Below are 19299 nucleotides of genomic sequence, written 5' to 3' on the forward strand. Positions count from 1 at the left end.
CAGGTGACACAGGGAGACCCTGTCTCTTATAAATAAATAAAAATTAAAAATATATCAGCTTGGCACCTGTGGCTCAAGCGGCTAAGGCACCAGCCACATACACCTGAGCAGGTGGGTTCAAATCTAGCCCGGGCCCGCCAAACAAAAATGACAGCTGCAACCAAAAAATAGCCAGGCGTTGTGGCAGGTGCCTGTAGTCTCAGCTGCATGGGAGGCTGAGGCAAGAGAATCACTTGAGCCAAGGAGTTTGAGGTTGCTGTGAGCTGTGATGCTACAGCACTCTACCCAGGGCGACAGCTTGAGGCTCTGTCTCAAAAAAAATTAAAAAATATATTATATATATATGTTGATACATTTTAGAAAGGAAAAAACGGTATTAAAATTGTAATCCTCAGTATATACTGGTAACAGAAGATGAATTCAGGATATGTTCGCGACCTCTTGTAAATGCAGCAGAAGTCAAACATAACTTGAGTATTACAAATTTAATACGTTTTTTTCCATACATTTTTTTTTTTTTTTTGGCATCCTCTATGTACATATAAGTCACTGTAGCTATTCCCCGACTCTGTGGAGGTGGTGGAGCCTTGCTGCACTCTCTGGGTGTGCCTATGTGAATACCCCTCAAACCTCCCCACTTTGGAGTACTAACCCCATCCTTTTGGAGTCAGTGTCCTCCCGGGTGGCTATCCTCAAACTCTGGGCTCAAGTAAACTCAATCCTATTCCCTGATTGCCACTGTTGAGGTTGGCAAAAGTAATCTTGGTTAGCTTGATTTTTAAAATCTTAACATGTCGTGCACTGTGGTAAGTGCAATGGAAAACACCTGTTAGAGACAGACACTAGGAGCCAGGAAAACACATCTGCTACATCCACCTTGCCCCAGACAGCTCTCCCCAGCTCCGTAGGGTTCTCAGTTCTGCAGAACTCTCCTGTAGCATTAGCTTGAGTGTTCACTTTGGGAGGTTTATTATTATGGTTTCTTGGCCACTGGTACACATGAAACACTCCCCTGGTCAGAGGGAGAAACAAACAGGAAGTGAAACAGTTCTCAACTTGAATGATTTCTCCCTGATGCATCCTTCTTAAAGCTTTCTAAGTTTTCTAGTCAGCTCTGGGTAATACGGCATCACCACCCTCCAAAGAGTCAGCCTTTACTTTGCCCATCTTGTTTCTTTATCCAAAGAAAGCTCTTCTGACCAGCCTATCTCAGGGGAGGTTTCCAGCCTCAGCCTCCCCTGGGGGGATTATATGAGATGCACATCTCAGGCCAGACCCATACCTAGGCCTCCTGAATTCTGTGTCAGTATGCTTAGCAGGGCTTTTAGGGACTTTTAATTCCATGGAGGAACTGCCCAGGGCCTCTTCTCACAGAGAGGAGGCCCCTCTGAAGATGCAGCTGAAGCAGATATCTCATGGAGGTGGGCAGCTCTGGGCACCATCTGGCCGCACTTGGAGCTGTGGTGGTGCAAGGTGACGGACACTCAGGTGAAGTTGTTGAGAAATTCCAATTCTGCAACCCCCCACCTACAGATAGGCAGAACTGTATAATAATAAGATTTTTGTATTTATGCCATTCTAAGACAGGAATTGATTTTTATTATTTCTGCTGTTTTAAGTCTTGAAATAGCCTTGCCTCACTTGCAATCGGGTTGGGCTTGAGGCCATCCTATATTGCCTTTTGCTGCCAGACAGGGCAGGCAGTCTCTGATCACTCTTCAGTAGTCAGTAGATACCTGGTCTCTACTAAAAACAGAAAAAAAAGCTGGGTGTTGGTGATGGGCACCTGTAGTCCAAGCTGCTTGGGAGGCTGAGGCAGGAGAATCACTTAAGCCCAAGAGTTGGAGGTGGTTGTTAAGCTCTGATACCATGACACTCTACCCAGGAACACAGATTAAGACTGTCTCAAAATTAATTAAAAAATAAATATAAATTTAAAATGTACATCAAAGGACATTATCAAGAAAGCAAGGGGTGGCGCCTATTGCTCAAAGGAGTAGGGCATCAGCCCCATATAACGGAGGTGGCGGGTTCAAACCCAGCCCCAGCACCAAAAACTGCAAAAAAAAAAAAGGTAAAAAGAGGCTGGGTGCAGTGGCTCACCCCTGTAATCCCAGCACTCTGGGAGATTGAGGCCAGGGGATCACTTGAGCTCAGAAGTTCAAGACCAGCCTGAGCAAGAGCAAGACCCCGTCTCTACTAAAAATAGAAAAATTAATTGGGCGTCGTCTCAGGTGCCTATAGTCCCAGCTATTTGACAGGTTGAAGCAGAAGGATTGCTTGAGTCCAGGAGTTTGAAGCTGATGCCACAACACTCCACCAGGGTCACAGAGTGAGACTCTCAAAAAAAAAGTAAAAAGGCAATCAACAAAATGGGAGAAGATATTTGCAAATCATATGCTGATGAGTGTTTAGTATCCAGAATATATACAGAACTCATACAACTCAACAACAAAAAGCTAACCCAGTTTAAAAGTGGGTATAGGATCTAAAAGACATTTCTTCAAAGAAGATATATGTGTATAAATGGCCAATAAGTACATGAAAAATGTTCAACATCAGTGGTCATTGAGGAAATGCAAATCAAAACCACAATGGTTGTAGTCCCAGCTACTCGGGAGGCTGAGGCAAGAGAATCGCTTAAGCCCAGGAGTTGGAGGTTGCTATGAGCTTGTGTGAGGCCACAGCACTCTACTGAGGGCCATAAAGTGAGACTCTGTCTCTACAAAAACAAAAAAAACAAAACACAATGGTATACCACTCAGGATTGGTAGGTAGGATGGTAATAATAATAATGAAAAATAGCAAGCATTGTCCACGGTGCAGGAAATGCCATTAATGGGTTTGTCAGGGCCATTTTCATTTCACAATTGGATTCTGTGTGTGAGAAATGCACCAGCCCCAGTAACAATTTATAAATCTGCTGGTGCATCCCTCTGAGAGAGTCTTTGCTAGGGTCTGTGGCAAGGACAGCCCCTGCCAGGAGTGTACCATGCCTTCAGCTGCTTCCTCTCACGTGGGCAGAGTGTGGCATGGCAGGCAGGCCTGAGCAGCCACTGCCTGGCGGGGTATCCAAGACAGGAAAGACTTGGCCCAGGGAGGCACAGGTGCTGCCCCCCTGGGGCCCTGGATGGCTCAGGAGCAGAGAGTCAGTGGTCATGTGGAAAGGGCTGGGACAGACAGGAGAACCCCACGTTGACCCACTGTGGCAGTCACTGCTTTGTGTCTTAATGACTTCTGGGTACAGGCTCCTTTGACAAAAAACACCTCAAGAAAGGCCATTATTGGCCTCTGAGTCACCATGCTTACCTCTCATACCTTTCTACCCAAGCACAGACCAGGTGAAAAGGGAAGTCCGGAAGCAAGATGGGTGAGTTGTGGCTGAAAGGGGTCTTGCCTTGAAGGCTTCTGAGAAAGAACAATGTACGCAGGAGATAGGTGGGACTTTGCCCAAATAGCTTGCTTGTCTCATGGTATTTCAGACCCATCCCATACACACTCTCAGGGCTTCCCCATGCTACCTCTAGCCATGAGGCTGATCTGTCTGTAAAATTGCATCTTGTTTCTGCAATGGCTGCAGATCCCAACAAAGAGACTGCAAGTTCCCGGACAACAGGCAGGTGTTTGTCATGCCAGAACTCCGCTCCCAGCCTAAGAAGCCAGACCTCACCCTCTGCAACCTTGGTCCACAGTCAGGTTTGGTCAGTGACTGCGGTTTCCTTGTTTCTCCTTCTGCCTCCAACTCAGAGAAAGCTAAATATCATCCCCAGACCAATCCCAAAGGGAGTTACCTGTAGCTTCCTTGTCACAACAGTGCCATCAGGGCACACCTGAAGCCCTCCCTTTTTCTGCTGTGAAGCCTTCCTGATTCTCAGCATGCCTTGGCATCTCCGTCAAATACAAGTGACAGTGGCAGACTCTTGCCAGAGCCAGCCCCTGCCTGCCCTCCTTGGAGGGTCTTCATCCATGTCCACAGTTGCCCTGAGAGCTCCTCCATACACTGTACCACTTGGTTCCACAGCCCCACCTTTTTCCAGGAGCCATGTGCCCTTCTGCTCACACCCACACAGCCACCATCCCAGGGATCTGGTGCCTCTCCTTGTGCTAGATGCTTGGCTACTCATTCAGCATGGTGCCTGGGTCTTGTCAATGGTTCCTATTTGTTTGTTATCACTGGGGACCAGGTCATTTCTTTCCATCCCATCGTTATCTTTTGTGATCCTCTTCTAAAACTACCAGTCACAGCAAGGAGAAGTGTAAGGTAGAGGGCAGATCAGGCCCCTGCCGGGACCAGCGTCTGTGTCAGGGACTTCACTGTGGGCCACCAAGGAGACTGGGCAAGACTCCTGTTTGGTCTTGACTTTTTGTCCTGGGAGCTTGGCTCTCAGAGCATTCTGTCACTCTGCCTGCTCAGGGGTGCAGGCCACTGCAGATTGCCAGGGCTATGGATGGGGCAGCCCGAGCATTGTCTCTGCACCTTCACTGGTGCTCGTGAGCATCCAAGATGGCACCTCTCCACTCCCAGAAAAAGCTGCTTTTTACAGGTCCTTGTGCTGATTTTTCTAAAGGGCATAACTTCACCAAGGATGGTTTGGGCCGTCAATGAAAACTCTGGGAACATTTCGGTTGAAAAAATTGTTTTGAGGCTGATCACAGTGGCTCACACCTGTAATTCTAGCACTCTGGGAGGCCGAGGCAGGTGGATTGCTTGAGCTCCCAAGTTCAAGACCAGCCTGAGCAAAAGCGAGACCCTGTCTCTACTAAAAATAGAAAAACTGAGGCAAGAAGATCGCTTGAGCCCGAGTTGGAGGTTGCTGTGAGCTATGACATCACAGCACTCTACCTTGGGTGACACCTTGAGTCTCTGTCTCGAAAACAGGAAAGAAAAAATTGTTTTGAGAGGCCCCTTGGGGACCCATTGCCACCCAAATGGAAGGCAGTATTTGTTTGTTTTTTGGAGACAGAGTCTTCATTTTGTCACCCTGGGTAGAGTGCCATGGCTCCAAAGCTCACAGCAACCTCAAACTCTTGGGCTCTAGCAATCCTCTTGCCTCAGCCTCCCATGTAGCTGGCTCCCATCACAACACTTGGCTGTTTTTAGAGATGGGGTCTATTCTAGCTCAGGTGGGTCTGGAACTCCTGAGCTCAAGCATTCCACCCATGTGGGCCTCTCAGAGTGCTGGGATTATAGGCGGGAGCCACTTTGCCCAGCCTGGAGGTAGTTTTTAATTAGGATGCAGGGACCCCAAATGAAATTCTGAATAAAAAAATCATTTCACTAAGAGATTGTTTGACCAAAGCTAGTGAACAATTTGAGGACTTGGGCAAGGCCAGCCACCCAGCATCTGCTTGCATCCCCTACTTTCCTCTCCATTTCCTTTCCTGCTTTCCTCCTTCCACTCCTTGTCTTCTCTGCCCTCCTCTTTCCTGTGTCCAGACCTGCCTTTTCCCAACAACTGTCCTAAAACCTCAAAATGTGTTGGCTATAAATAGACTTTTCTTCCATATCCCAGGTGTATACTGTGGGTAACTAGAATTTCAGCCTTGCCCCTAAGTTGCATAGAGAGCTCTAATTGTGGATTTCCCTCAACCCAAGTGAGACTGGCAACTGTTCTTGGAGAAATGTAGAGTTCTTGTAGATCCACATGACCCAGGGTGACCTAACCTACATCAATGTGGCACATGTTGGTCAGAATCTCAGATGCAAAGTCCTGGAGGCAAAAGCTGACCAGACTGACCTGGAGAGGGGTCAATGAGATTTATCCTTCCACAGTAAATCTGTGGGTCATAAAAGGGCCAGAAAAATAGGTCAATGTCTCCTAAAAGTCAAATCTATAACATTTCTAGTAAAAGTCAACTGTACTGTAATTCATCATGCAAATAATCAAAAAGACAATACTATAGGAGATTTGAGGGATATACTAAGAAATATGTCTCGACAACACTTGGGAGTTAAAGAAGGTGCTGTGGTAACAGTGGCCCTCTCATCTCATTCTGTCAGTGAGGTGACCCTGAAATTCAACATGGGGAACTGCAAGTTTCCACACGAAGACTGCAATGAGCCATGCTGACTGAGATGTTGACCCTCAGCCAAGTCCAGGGCTCTGCACAATTTGGATTTAGTAAAATGACCACACTCAAGCATCTAGATGGCCACACGTGGCCACATGACCATAGGCTCCCCATCCTTGACTGGACATGAGAGCTGTGCCCAGCACTTTCCTGCTTGGGTTTTGGCTTAAACCCACCCTGAGTGCTTTGGCACCACTTTGCTGTCCTGTGACACCCTCCAGCTAGTTGTGATGCTAAAAAGTCTATGGGAGCTCGCACTGTTATTAACATAGCATGCTGTGTGAAGGCACATGATTGTGCCTCGTGGCCTGTGTGGTTTGTCTCTGTGAAGACACACAGTGATAGAACATGAGGACCGTGCCTCTCCCCAGGGAAGGAATTTAAGGCATACTACAGGTGGGCTGGTGTGGACTTTGCATGCAAGAAGATCCCATGGAGAAAGTTCTGTGCCTCCAGGAGCAAACACTCTTGCAAGTGACCTCTAGTAACCCCGCCTAGCTCACCAAGCCTGAATTCTCTCAGTCATTCTTTGGTCCCTCAACTCCATCTTAGTTTGGGGTGTGTTTTTTTCTGTACTGTCCTAGGATTTTCCCCAAACAGATGCCTACTTCAAAAACAAACTAGAGGGGGCAGCACCTGTGGCTCAGTTGGTAAGGCGCCGGCCCCATATACCAAGGGTGGCAGGTTCAAACCCAGCCCCAGCTGAATTGCAACCAAAAAAGAAAAGCCGGGCATTGTGGCGGGCGCCTGTAGTCCCAGCTACTCGGGAGACTGAGGCAAGAGAATCACTTAAGCCCAGGAGTTGGAGGTTGCTGTGAGCTGTCACGGGACTCTACCCAGGGCCATAAAGTGAGACTCTGTCTCTTCAAAAAAAAAAAAAAAAAAACTAGAATGGCAAAAATCCCCTTCAGCTGAACATTTTGAAAGAACTTTAAATGAGACAGAACCCAATATGAACTGTGGCTGTGAGGTCCCACAACTGGGTGGCACCCCCCTACCCTCCCTGCTAGTAAGGACACTGGCACACACTGTAAACAGAAAAGTGTCCATCGCTGTGGGACTTTGAGGGATGTCAATGGGCCCAGTTGCTGTCACAGAAGGGTCCAATTAGTGAGACAAGGAAGAACTGGGTCTTCACTATGATGGACGTCTTGTTTGGAGATGCTTCAATTCTGTTTCTAGCTAGGGGGCTGGATTGTGGGCTGCTAGTGGCAGTGCTGTGAGCCTTTCAGTTGTAACTAATGAGGGGATTGTCAGGGCAGGTTTGTGGGGAGTGGTTGTTGGCATCAGGAATCTTACTCAAGAATCTTTGGAATCTCCTTTGTCTTGAAGAAAATCCACCAGTTCTGGAAAACAACTCAAAAGTGCCAGCAATCTGTTAAAGGAGAGGATTATATAGGGGTCACTGAAGAAGCTGGTTATACCATTTGTACAAGAAACACCCAGACAAGGAAAAAGCTGTTGGCTCAGATCAGTGAGTTCCCAGGAAGGAAGAGTGCCCAGTATCCTACCAGAGCCTCAAATACTCAAGGCAGATTTATATCACTCAAGATGATGGTGAAGAACCTCACCAGCTCCTGGTGGAGAATTCCCTGCCACCTTGTCCAGCCTCCTCCTTGGAATGGCCATTCCAGGGTGGTGGGTGTTCAAACAAGGTTTTCCCTCATTCCAGCCCTTGATTGTAACCCTTGGGGCTTGATTGTAACATTTCCTTGTGCTCAATGATACTACTCTTGCAAGTTCAACAGAGCAGAGAGAGACTGGCCTTCAAGATGGATTTGTAAAACAAAGTGCTCAACTGAGGGAATTTTCCTGAGGCCCAGAGGACATTTCTGTAACTGAGCTCTGGATGGACATTTGTCCTCTGAACTATATCTGATACCACAGATAACGATCTGGACACTTCAAGGTGGCTCACACCTGTAATCCAACAGGCGTGGGAACCCTCTGGGAGGCCTAGGTGGGCAGATTGCCTGAGCTCAGAGGAGTCTGAGACCAGCCTGGGCAAGAGCAAGACCTCGTCTCTAAAAAATAGCCACAGGTTATTGTGGGCGCCTGTAGTCCCAGCTACTTGGGAGGCTGAGACAAGAGAATTGCTTTGAACTCAAGAGTATGAGGTTGCTGTGAGCTATGATTTCACAGCACTCTACCGAGGGTGACAAAATGAGACTTTGTCTCAAAAAAAAAAAAATCTGGAGAGTCCCACTGACACAGGCAAGACCAGTGGAGGAGAGCCCTAAGCATTCAAATAGCACCCTCCATGCTGTCACCTAGATTTCCCAATATTCCTTAAAGCCAGAAGCAAAGTAAGGGTTCAAACCTCTAGTTGAAGGCCTGATGTCCAGAGGCTTCCATGCTGCATGTAGTGCTGCTGTCCTGCCAGCAGAGATACCAAGTGGAAGAGAATGTTGGTTTGTTCAAGGCAGCAGAGCCATCAGCAGAGCTAAGCCTGACACACCCTGAGCTCCTTGCTCTTGCTGTCCTGATGCTGCCTCTTTCCGCACACCCTGTGTGAGATGTCCCACTGGGAGGCCACAAAGCACCTGGACAGTCACACACAGGGAAGCCTCTTTCTTTCTCAGGTCCTCTCAATTGATACTTAAAAAATGAATTTCCTTGTGATTCAGTTCTGATGCAACGTACAGACGATCTTCTACACTGCTCTGAAAACAAAGAAGCCTGTGCAGAGGGTTCCATTTACTTCCTCTCAGCCTCAGCAAAGAGGGACATAAAGTTCTATGAGTTTTGAGAGTTTTGAGATTCTCCCTTGGTAGAATGCTGTGGTGTCATTGCTCATAGCAACCTCAAGTTCCTGGCCTTAAGTAATTCTCTTGCCTCAGCCTCCCGAGTAGCTAGGACTACAGGCACCTGGCACAATGCCCAGCTATTTTTTTGTTGCAGTTGTCATTGTTGTTTAGCAGGCCAGGCCAAGTTTGAACCCACCAACCTCGGTGCATGTGGCTGGCGCCATAACCACTGGGGCACAGGCACAGAGCTGGGACATAAAGTTCTAAAAGATAGATTACCATTTTGCCAAAATATAGTCCATTATTTAGGTCGTGCCCTATCTAAGGGGAAAAGCAGGCTTGTCCGGCACATTGAAGATGGCCCACTTCACTCTGCAGAACACAGCTAAGGGGTTTCTGGGTCTTGCAGAAATGAGTGCTAAATTTTTCCAAAATGGCAGCACTTGTGTGTGAATTGACTGAGTTCTCAGTAACAGATCCTTTGCTGTGGAGCCCAAACACAGGCATGGGGCCTCCCCTGTGTAGTGTCCCGTTGGTTGCATAAGCTCATCTCAGACACCCAGAGCTTCCCATGGCTGCCTACATCCAGGACAGTGGCCTATGCAGAAGCCTTCCTGGGCTTCTGTGCAACCAGTGCTCATCTCCCCACAGGGCACAGACGTCACCCGACTGACGACCATATGGTTTAGTCCCTAATCAGCCCTCTGACCCTCTCCCTCTGACACTCCTGCTCTCTCCTGTGGTGCCCTGGACTCTTCCAGAGAAGGGGTGTTCCAACTGTACCTCAGGGCCCTTTCTGGATCTTGCTCTGATTTACCAGAGACTCCTGTTGACAACCCTGACCCAGTGCTATGAGTTGATAGGTTATGCCTCAGAATTGAAATAGCAGGTTATCAAGCAGGATATGCTATTATCCTTTTATTTTATTTTATTATTATTATTATTTTTTTTTTTTGTAGAGACAGAGTTTCACTTTATGGCCCTCGGTAGAGTGCCGTGGCCTCACACAGCTCACAGCAACCTCCAACTCCTGGGCTTAAGCGATTCTCTTGCCTTAGCCTCCCAAGTAGCTGGGACTACAGGCGCCCGCCACAACGCCCAGCTATTTTTTTTTTTTTTGGTTGCAGTTTGGCGGGGGCTGGGTTCGAACCCGTCACTCTCGGTATATGGGGCCGGCGCCCTACCGACTGAGCCACAGGTGCCACCCATCCTTTTATTTTATTTTAATTAATTAATTTTTTTTAGGCAGTCACTCTGTAGCCCTGGGTAGAGTGTCTTGCATCATAGCTCACAGCCACCTCAAACTCCTAGGCTGCAATGATCCTCCTGCCTTGCCCTCTTGAGTAGCTGAGACTGCAGGCACCCACCACAAGGCTCAGCTGGGTTTTCTATTTTTAGTAGAGATGGGGTCTTGCTCTTGCTTAGGTTGGTCTCAAACTCCTGTGCTCAGGTGTTCCACCAGCCTTGGCCTCCCAGATTACTGGGATTACAGTATAAGCCACCACTCCCGGTCTCCATTTTATTTATCAATTTATTTTTGACAGGATGGCCTGGACCTGCTGAGCTCCAGTGATTCTCCTACCTCAGCCACTTGAGTAGCTGGGGCTGCAGGTCACCATGCCCACCTCCAACTGAAGTTCTCCTATAGAGTTTAGTCCTCTCCTTAAAGCAAACAGCCCAGATGGCATAGCTTATTGCACTTAGCAGAGTTTGGCAACTAGTCAAAGTCCAAAGGTCAACACACATACAGGGAGCAGATGGGCTTTTGGAGTAGAACCTGACTTTGGGATGATTTGGGAAGTTCCACTGGGACCTCATTCCAAACTGGACAGTAGCTTTTAGCTGCACTCCTGCTTCCTAGGAAGGCAGCTGTTATGAAGGTTGAACCTCATACAAGAAGAGATACCAGAGAAACTGAAGAAAATACTCTAGGAAGTCTTTATGCTAAGAGGTTTTTCACAGAGATTGTGAACCTAAATATATCCCTAAAGAATAAATTCCTGGGGGGATTCAAATATGAAGAGGCCCTTGTAAGATATCCATCTTTGGTACTTGATTTTTTTTTTTTGTTTATTTTTTTTGAGACAGAGTCTCACTATGTCGCCTTTGGTAGGGTGCCGTGGTGTCACAGCTTACAGCAATCTCAAACTCTTCGGCTTAAGCAATTTTCTTTCCTCAGCCTGCCTAGTACATGGGACTACAGGCACCTGCCACAACGCCTGGCTATTTGTTGTTGTAGCTGTCGTTGTTTAGCAGTCTCGGGCCAGATTCAAACCTGCCATCCCTGGTGTATGTGGCCAGCGCCCTAACTGCTGAGCCACGGGCATTGAGCCTTGATTTTGTTTTTGATTTTCTTTTTTTTTTTGAGACAGGGTCTTGCTCTGTTGCTCAGCTTGGAGCACAATGATGTCATCATAGCTTATGGCAGCTACTACCTTCTGGGCTTGTGCAATCCTCCTGCCTCAACTTCCTGAGTACCTAGGACCATAGGCACATGCCACCACACCAGCTACAGGGTCCCATTGTGTTACTTAGCCTGGCCTTAGACTCCTGGTCTCAAAGGATCTTTTCTCCTCAGCCTCCCAAAATGCTGGGATTCAGGCATGAGCCATCAGGCCCAGCCAAAGCCTTGATTTTGAATAAGAAGAATAGAAAAGTCTGCCTTCACTCACAATCTCTGGCACTTCCAACAAAGCTGCTTGGTGGTACCATATAATTGGAAGTTAATACTGGCTGAATATTTCAATGAAACTGCTAATCTTAGCATGGGCAAATGGCTTAATATCTTACATCAGTGTTGGTGAGAAAACTCTCAAAAGACAGTTGTAGTTATTTTCAGGCTATGTGTCATGTCATGATCTGTTAATAGTACAGTCATAGATAATCTGTAAGGATGGAATATGGCCAGGAACCAAGGTCTCAAGGGTTCACTGTATACCTGGGTTTTGGGGAGTGATTAGCCACTGGGTTTTATGTGCCCTCCACCTTTCATGAATATATTTTAGTTATTGTCTATTTTCGGGGTGGGTTAAAGCACTTCCTTGTCAAAAAGCCACAGCCCTTGCTGTTACTAAAAAGCTGCTTGCTTTTGTGTTTCCAATCTGGGGCATCCCAACTTTTATATCAAGTGACCAAGGCATACACATTATGGGACTATTATAAAAGAACTCTTTAAAATGTTACCTCTTACTCAAAAACCACACTACCTTTAGTACCCATGCTATCCTAAACAGTTTGAAAGAACCAATGGCATCCTTAAATTAAAAGTAGGGAAATTCTCAGAGACCTTGCACTCTTTGGCTGAAGGCTCCCACTGTCCTTCTGGCCATGTAGTTCTCTCCTTCAAGGACATAGTAATTCTTTAAGCTGGGGCAACACACTGAATGCTTATGTCTCACCAAAATTTATCTGTCAAAATCCTAACTCTAAATGTGATGAATGTTAAGAATGGGGCTTTTGGGGAGTGATTAGGTCATGAAGGTGGCGCCCTCATAGATGGCATTGGTGTTTTTATATAAGATGTCGAATGGCTGGGCTAAGTAGCTCTCTCCTATAATACCAGCACTTTGGGAAGCTGAAACAGGAGGGTCACTTGAGCTCAGGAGTTTGAGAACAGCCTGGGCAACACAGTGAGACCGCATCTCTACAAAAAAATAAAAACATAGCCAGACATGGTGGCTACATCTGTAGTTATAGCTAGTCAGGTGGCTGAGGCAAGAGAATTGCTTAGCCCAGGAGTCAGAGGCTGCAGTGAGCTGTGATGACTTCACTGCACTCCCGCCTGGGTGAAAGAGTATGACTCTGTCTCAAAAAAAGAAGAGGAAATGTCCAAGAGAGTCTCCCTTGCCTGCTGAAGATGCACCAACCCAAAAACACTGCCCAGCAGTGTTTCAGACTCCATAGAATGCAATGGACCAGCATCATGACCCACTAGACTTTGAGCTCCGGGGAGGAGAGATGGAATCTGCTATCCCTATGTCCTTGTCACCTGGTGGACACACACAAAGTGACTGTAAAACAGAGGAGGGGAGGAATACACATGAGTTACTTCTAGAGATATCCTTTTTCTATAGAAAGTTCACTGTTTTTAGATTAACTTTAGCCATTTATTTTACTGTGATAAGCATGTGTGCAGTGGTGTCTGTACACAGCACTGTGTGTATGTGAGTCTCCTGCAGCCAGGGAGGAGGTGAGCTGAAATCCAGATCTGTGCCCAGTGTGGGGCAGGTCTGCCCAGAGAAAGGAACACATGGGAAAAGCACACAAAGGCACTTTTCCTTGACCATCCAGGGTCCTGAGGGCAGCACACACACAGGGGCCCACTTTCTAACTTGCACAGAGGTGCCTGGGTTGGCATCTCAGGCTTTGCTACCAGGTGAGAGAGCAGGGAGGCTCAGTACAGGAGCAGAGGCCCCTCGCTTTTCAACCTAACTAGACAGCTGAAATCAAACTCCTGCCCTGGCCTTGCACACAACTGTGCAGGAGAGAATGGGGTGAGTAACCCTGCAGGTGCTGTGACTCCCTGGTAGTTAAATGCTGCCATCTAATTTGTGTCTTCTGTTCGATGATTTCACTGTCATGCACTTTCCTGAGTCTCTGTAAATAATCTCATAGAGCCCCCAGGTCAGACTGCTGATCCCTTCTGTGGGACGGGCAGCCCTCTTGACCTCCACGCTGAGCTAAGGTTCAACCCTCTTTATAAGTGCCCACGTCAATGTGTTTGAGGATGACATGCATCGATACTTGTAATTTTCCTTGAATGTACTAAAAAGAAGATGGATCAAGAGATGAATATTTGAATAGATATGTGATACAGTAAATAAAGAAGAATGTTACTTGTGAGAGCTAGGTGTTCACTGAACACTTATTTCAATTTTTCAGTATGTTCAAAATTTTCATAATATAATGCTAGGGAAAAACCTCATTCAAAATTTATTAGAATTTTATTATATTTATATTTGTCAAAAACTCATTATACAGATATTTATATTTATGAGAATACTTTATATTGTGTTTATATTTAATTATATTAAGGTAACCTAGCATTAGCAATACAGTGATGAATGTTGGTTCAGTGCTCCTTGAGAGAGATGATGATAAACTAACGTGGGGAGGGCAGTGAGAAACATAGAGAATGTTATAGGAGTATGGAGAAGACCACATTTTGGCATGTTTGTGTGTGGGGGGTGGTCAGGGAGATCTTCCTGGTGGATAGGCAGGCAGAGTGCAGCCTTGAATGGCAACAGCTAGCAATGAAGTTAGTCCAAGTGGTTGGGCAGGAACTCCATGATAAACCCATGGTGTTTGCAGGAGCCAGAGGTAGGGTTAGGTCCAGAGGATTGTGTTCCACACTGGCCAACAGGGCCAGATACTATGGAGGGTTGGCGTGGTCATGGCAAGAAGGGACGACACGGTCAGATGTGCTTTTTGCTAGATCATTAGGGGCAGCTGACATGCAGGGCCCGCAAGCACGTGTTGTGGCTGCACACATCCATTTCCGCGTAGAGAGAAGCGCACTGCTACCAGAGGAGGGCTGTTGGGAGGGTGATGGGCTCACTTTCAGACATTATGGTCTCCGGTGCCACTGGGACACTAAGTGGAGCTGCCCAATTGGCAGCCAGAGGAAGAAAACTGAAACTCAGGAAAGAGGTGGAGATACCTGTTTGGAATCTCAATAACAAGGTTTGAGATTAATGAGGTAGGGAAAGAAAATGAAACCTGGGCAATTCCAGTACTGGCCCAGCACCTGCCCCCTGAGAGGCGGGTAGTGGACACCTGATGGAGGACCAGAGGACCAGGCAGACTTCAGAGGAGGCTGACATACAAGGACGGGCTGGGGAGGGGAAGCTGTTGAGGACACAGGGATGAGTGGTGGGGCTAGAGAAGGCTGAGGAATCATGGGGGGAGTTTGCGGGCAAGGGGGAGCTCTTTGATTACAAGGACAGGCAGGCCCAGAAGGAAGAGGACCAAACACTTCACCTGGGTTTGGGGGCTTAGGATCCAGAGGGCTGTTAGGTAGACAGGTGCTCAGGACTTCAGTGCTGACAAAGGAGGCCGGGTCATCTGTGGATGTGGAGGAGGTGGCGCAGGTCTGATGGAGGAGTCCTGGCCCTCTGAGGATAAGGGAGGGGATGGTCTGACGAAGAAGGCCTCGCCTCCTCTGTGAGGAGGGACAGGGACAGGGGCAGTGTGGGGAGCCTTGGAGTTGGGAGAAGCTTGGAGTGAGGGGAGGACAGGCTGGGATGGTGCTGTAAGGCAATCCTTGTGAGAAGCTTGGTGGCTCAATGGATGAAGATCCAGAACTTTTCCTAAAGCCCTTATTCCGTGTTTTCACCCATTTTGAAAAGTATTCTATTTATTGCTACACAATTTAAAACAAAATTGGGGCAAGAGTGGACTTTCAGGTAATTTAAGAGTTTATACAAATGTATGGAATTAACCCTCTCTCTACTTAACACGTAGATCTAGCTTAAAAGTCAGAATTTTCAAAAAAAGGTGTAACGACTTTCCTAGGAAAAGAAATTATGAAGTCAGGAGACCCTATCCAAGAAGTGTTCATCAAGATGTGTCAATCACGGTCACACTTGCCCCAGTTCTGACAGCCAAAGTTCTACCCTACAATGGCAAGAAGCATTTTCACGGCTAGCTTTCCATTGGCTCTGAGAAGTGGGCGGGGCAACACGCAAGAGCTACCACTAGCCCCACCCCATTCCATGCAAATGAATTCAAAGATCTGGTGATCCCACGTGACCGGTCACATGTCGATGACCACTGTCCCCGCCCCCTTCAGGATGTCACCACCCACTCAAATTCTCACGAGAGTTTGCACAGATTGGGTGAGAGGCTGGCAGGACAGCACCCCGTGCCAGGAGCGGGTTCAGGGGAGGGGGCGCCACAGGGCACCCCCACACCTGCTCCTGAGCCTTGAGCCCGGCTTCGCCCAGGGACCCAGGGGCCCAGTGGGGGGGGGTTCCAGGGGCCCCATGCACACTCCACTCCCATTGGCTGTCTGGGCCAGCATGCAAATGAGGCCCGACGTCACTTCCTGCGACCACTCGAGCGCCATCTTCTCTTTCTGGTGGCGCGGGAGGAGGGACGGGTGGCGCTGGGGGTGGGCTCGCGCTGAGGCAGGGGTCCCGCCGTGCGGGGCGGAGGCGCGGGGGGCGCGGGCGGCCCCGCGGGACGCGGCAGCTCTCGGTGGAGGACGCGGCGGCGCTGCTAGAGGCGGCGGCGGCGGGGACGCGGCGCTTCTCGGGCGCCGAGCGGTAGGTACGGCTGGGGCCCGGCCCCGCGCGGCGACGCCCCCGGCCCCGGCCCCTCTCGGCCACGCCCACACCCGCGCCCGCCGGATTCTGCCCGCGCCCGCCTCGGCCGTCCCGGGACGTTCTCGAGGCGCGCGCTTCGCGACCCGAGCGGCGCTCGCTGTCCCCCGACGCGCCGCGGCCCGCCCCGCCGGTCACGTGGGAGCGGGGCCGCCCCGTGGGGGGCGGGGAAAGAAGGGGGTAGAGAGTCGGTTACTAGAAAGAGTGGGGCGGGAGAGGGAGACCGGAGAATTTGAGAGAAAGTGGGTAGGAAGGACAGGGAGTACCGAGGGGAACCGTAGGCAGGAGGGAGAGGGGAAGGAGATGGAAGGGCCGACAGAGGAGGGACAGGGCAAAGGAAAGAGGGACTGCGGTGGGTAGGGGGCGCCGCAGGGGATGAGAAGGAAGCCAAGCAGGGTGGGTGGGTGGAGGAGGGTGCAGGAGCTGTGCCAGCCTCGGGAGGAACCCCAGAAGTGCCCTCAACCGAACCCCACGCCAGGTTACGCTGGAAATGTCTCCCAGCTGGAACCTTGAAAGATGGCAAAGCAGATGTGGGGCAGGAGCTCGTCACACCTGTATCTGTCCAGTCCCCCTCCCCCCCCAGAAAGAAAGGTGTGTCTCAAGTACAGCTGATAGCAAATCCCTGTTCTTCCATAACTGAGCTTTTGATGAGAATTTCTGCAGACGGAGACTTTAAAATTTTAACTTTTCACCTGCTGTTGCTGATTTCCACCAAATCCTATTCATAAAATTTCTACCAACATTTGGCCTATTGTAACTACCCTTTTAAATGTATTGTTGTTGCAGAATGATTAATTAAATATTTTGAGTATTCCTTTGAATTTGAACAGAAGACTTTTGGGAATGCTTAGAACTCATAATGTCTGAATAGAATGGGTCATCATTGTCTCTTGAGATCTTGAGGAATGTGCCTGGGGGGGCGGGGACGTGGAGGAGGAAGCTGATGCCGACTGGCAAGTGCTGTAGCATTAAAGTTCTGTGGGCATCGCTTAACCTTGTTTGAAGGCACACCCAGATTTCATCAAATGAGGGGCTTTGAAGTCTGGGTAGCATTTGGTGGGTTAGGAGCATTTGTGGGAGAGAGGACCACCTGTGAGAAGGTAGGAGTTGTGAAATGTTTGTGTTCATCTGTGGTTGGAAGTCAAGTAAAGTATGTAACTTACTCGGGGATGTTCCTCGCGTGGCGGTGTAATGAGTGTGCTGCACTGCACTCTGAAGACAGCCTTGAGCCAGTGGTCATAAATTAAGCATGACAGTGACAAATCTGTGTTCAGAAAGCATGGACCGGAGTAGGGAGGAGACAAGAGGCCGTCCTTCAGCTGTCCAGTAGCGAGGGTAAGACTGTGTGGGCTGCATTAGGGCATGTGTAATAGGAGTTGATCCCTGGTTAAGAGCAATGACCACAATGATGGCCAGATTTCTGGCTGAAGAGATCCTAGGATTTTGGGGACACTTTTAAACTTTGAACCCAAGTTTACAGTTGCAGCACTGTTAGGAGGTAAATTAGCCCTGCCCCTCACCCTTTAACTCTCCGCTTTACAGATGAAGCAACCAAGGCCTGGAGAGGTAAAGAGGTTTGCCCAAGGTTACCCAGGTAGTTGACAAGAGGAGTTGGTTTAAATTCTGGCACATAGCTCCAGAATCCGTGCTGGTGAGCATTGTGCTGTGCTGCCTCAAGTGAAAATTCTTTTAGAATTTAGATTTCACAGGAACTAAAAAAAAGTTCTGTGGCTCAAAGGAGTAGGGTGCGGGCCCCATATACCGGAGGTGGCAGGTTCAAATCCAGCCCCAGCCAAAAACTGCAAAAAGAAAGAAAGAAATATTGTTTATTATCTGAATGACTTTTTTTAAAGTGTGTTTTTCCATAATAAAACATCCTTAAGTGACCATGATACTAAAACAGCAAAAGTAACCCTTTAATACCCCTGTGGAAAATATTTTCTTGTGTACATAAGTAAAATTTTATAGTAGTTCCATGTTTATCACAAAATTGGAGAAAAGATATTTATTAGTGCATAATATGGAAACAAAGTTGGCTGCCCTAGAGTGCTGTTTCCGAGTGGTGAAAATATAGATTTTACAGAGTACTAGGAATACATTGAGAACAGTATCTGCAGAGGAACTATAAATATAAAATCACTGAACCATTTCTTTCCTAGTTATTAATTCATTGGGCATTTTATATGGACTTGTATATCAGAATGGATAAGTTATGGTAAAAGTCTTAAAGATGGATCTAAAAATGAGTAAATTATGCTATCTTAGAACGGATAAATTACAAGTAAAAGTCAGCTTCCCTTCCCCTAAGTAATTGGTAAGTAACAGTTATGAAACTTATGTAATTGTGTTGTATACTTTATTCTCAGTTGTTTTCCTTAAAGCTGTTAGCAAACTGCTAAAGAAGAGAAACCTTTTCTCTTTAAAAATAAAATGGGATCTGTGTGCTTGTTTTGGGGGGAACCATGATGATGGGGGCACTTATATTTGAGAATAAAAAGTTCCTATTCCTCAAGTTCCGAAAAACGTTGATAGTTTGTTGGTCCTAGTTCCAAGCCTTGGGAATAACTATAGAGGTCATTGATAGCCTTGGTTCAATAATGCCATCCTGAGAGCCAGCCAGTCAGCAGTAGTTTCCAGTATCCTACTAGTGGAATCAGCCAATCCCTAACACTATTGCTGGGAGTCCACTACTCCTATCCCTATAATAAGGTCAGCTCTTGGTTGTGTAAGTTGAGACTGCTCCTTGCATGCAGTAAATTTAGCTTCCCTGTTTCAAATACATGCCGATGATGGACTGTGCTTGAGACGGTCCTATTTAACTGCCAGCTTTTGGGGAAAGAAGTACCCCAGGGGATAGAGAAGATAGTGAAACTTTAGGGAGGAAATGAAGTCTGATAGAGGGGACATCTTTGGCGAAATTTTTATTGAGCTTTTCTCTGGCCAAAGGAGCCAGTCAAGGCTTGAAAGTGACCTTGTACTTAGCATTTAGGAAGAAATGCACCATGGGGTTCCTGACATCTCTTTTCGCAGTGTAAGCTTTTGAAGTCTTGAACCCAATTTATTGCATTTTACTTTTAGAAATTTTAGTATTTTTAAATTTCCTATGGTTTTTATATCCTCCAGTTCTTCAGTGTTAGTGATTCTTAAATCCCTCCTTT

The 19299-nt window shown here is 47.6% G+C and overlaps 1 protein-coding gene across 9 annotated transcripts in view; it reads left to right on the plus strand.

The window, feature by feature from the left end:
• Nucleotides 1-15675: 15675 nt before the first annotated feature.
• Nucleotides 15676-19299, plus strand: part of ADNP2 (ADNP homeobox 2) — a 32807-nt gene continuing 29183 nt past the window's right edge. For 3 of the 9 annotated variants that reach the window (XM_053571653.1, XM_053571654.1, XM_053571655.1), the window contains exon 1: nucleotides 16358-17476. Coding sequence is in view for 2 of the 9 variants with exons in the window: in XM_053571650.1 (XP_053427625.1) it covers nucleotides 15803-16084 (282 nt within the window). In the remaining 7 variants the exon portion in view is untranslated. Of the gene's footprint in view, nucleotides 16089-16357; nucleotides 17477-19299 lie in introns of those variants that run through there. The other 6 variants (XM_053571650.1, XM_053571652.1, XM_053571656.1 and 3 more) reach the window with 5 other exon arrangements.

The sequence above is a fragment of the Nycticebus coucang genome, chromosome 19 (assembly GCF_027406575.1).
Source record: "Nycticebus coucang isolate mNycCou1 chromosome 19, mNycCou1.pri, whole genome shotgun sequence".
Classification (NCBI taxonomy): Eukaryota; Metazoa; Chordata; class Mammalia; order Primates; family Lorisidae; genus Nycticebus; species Nycticebus coucang.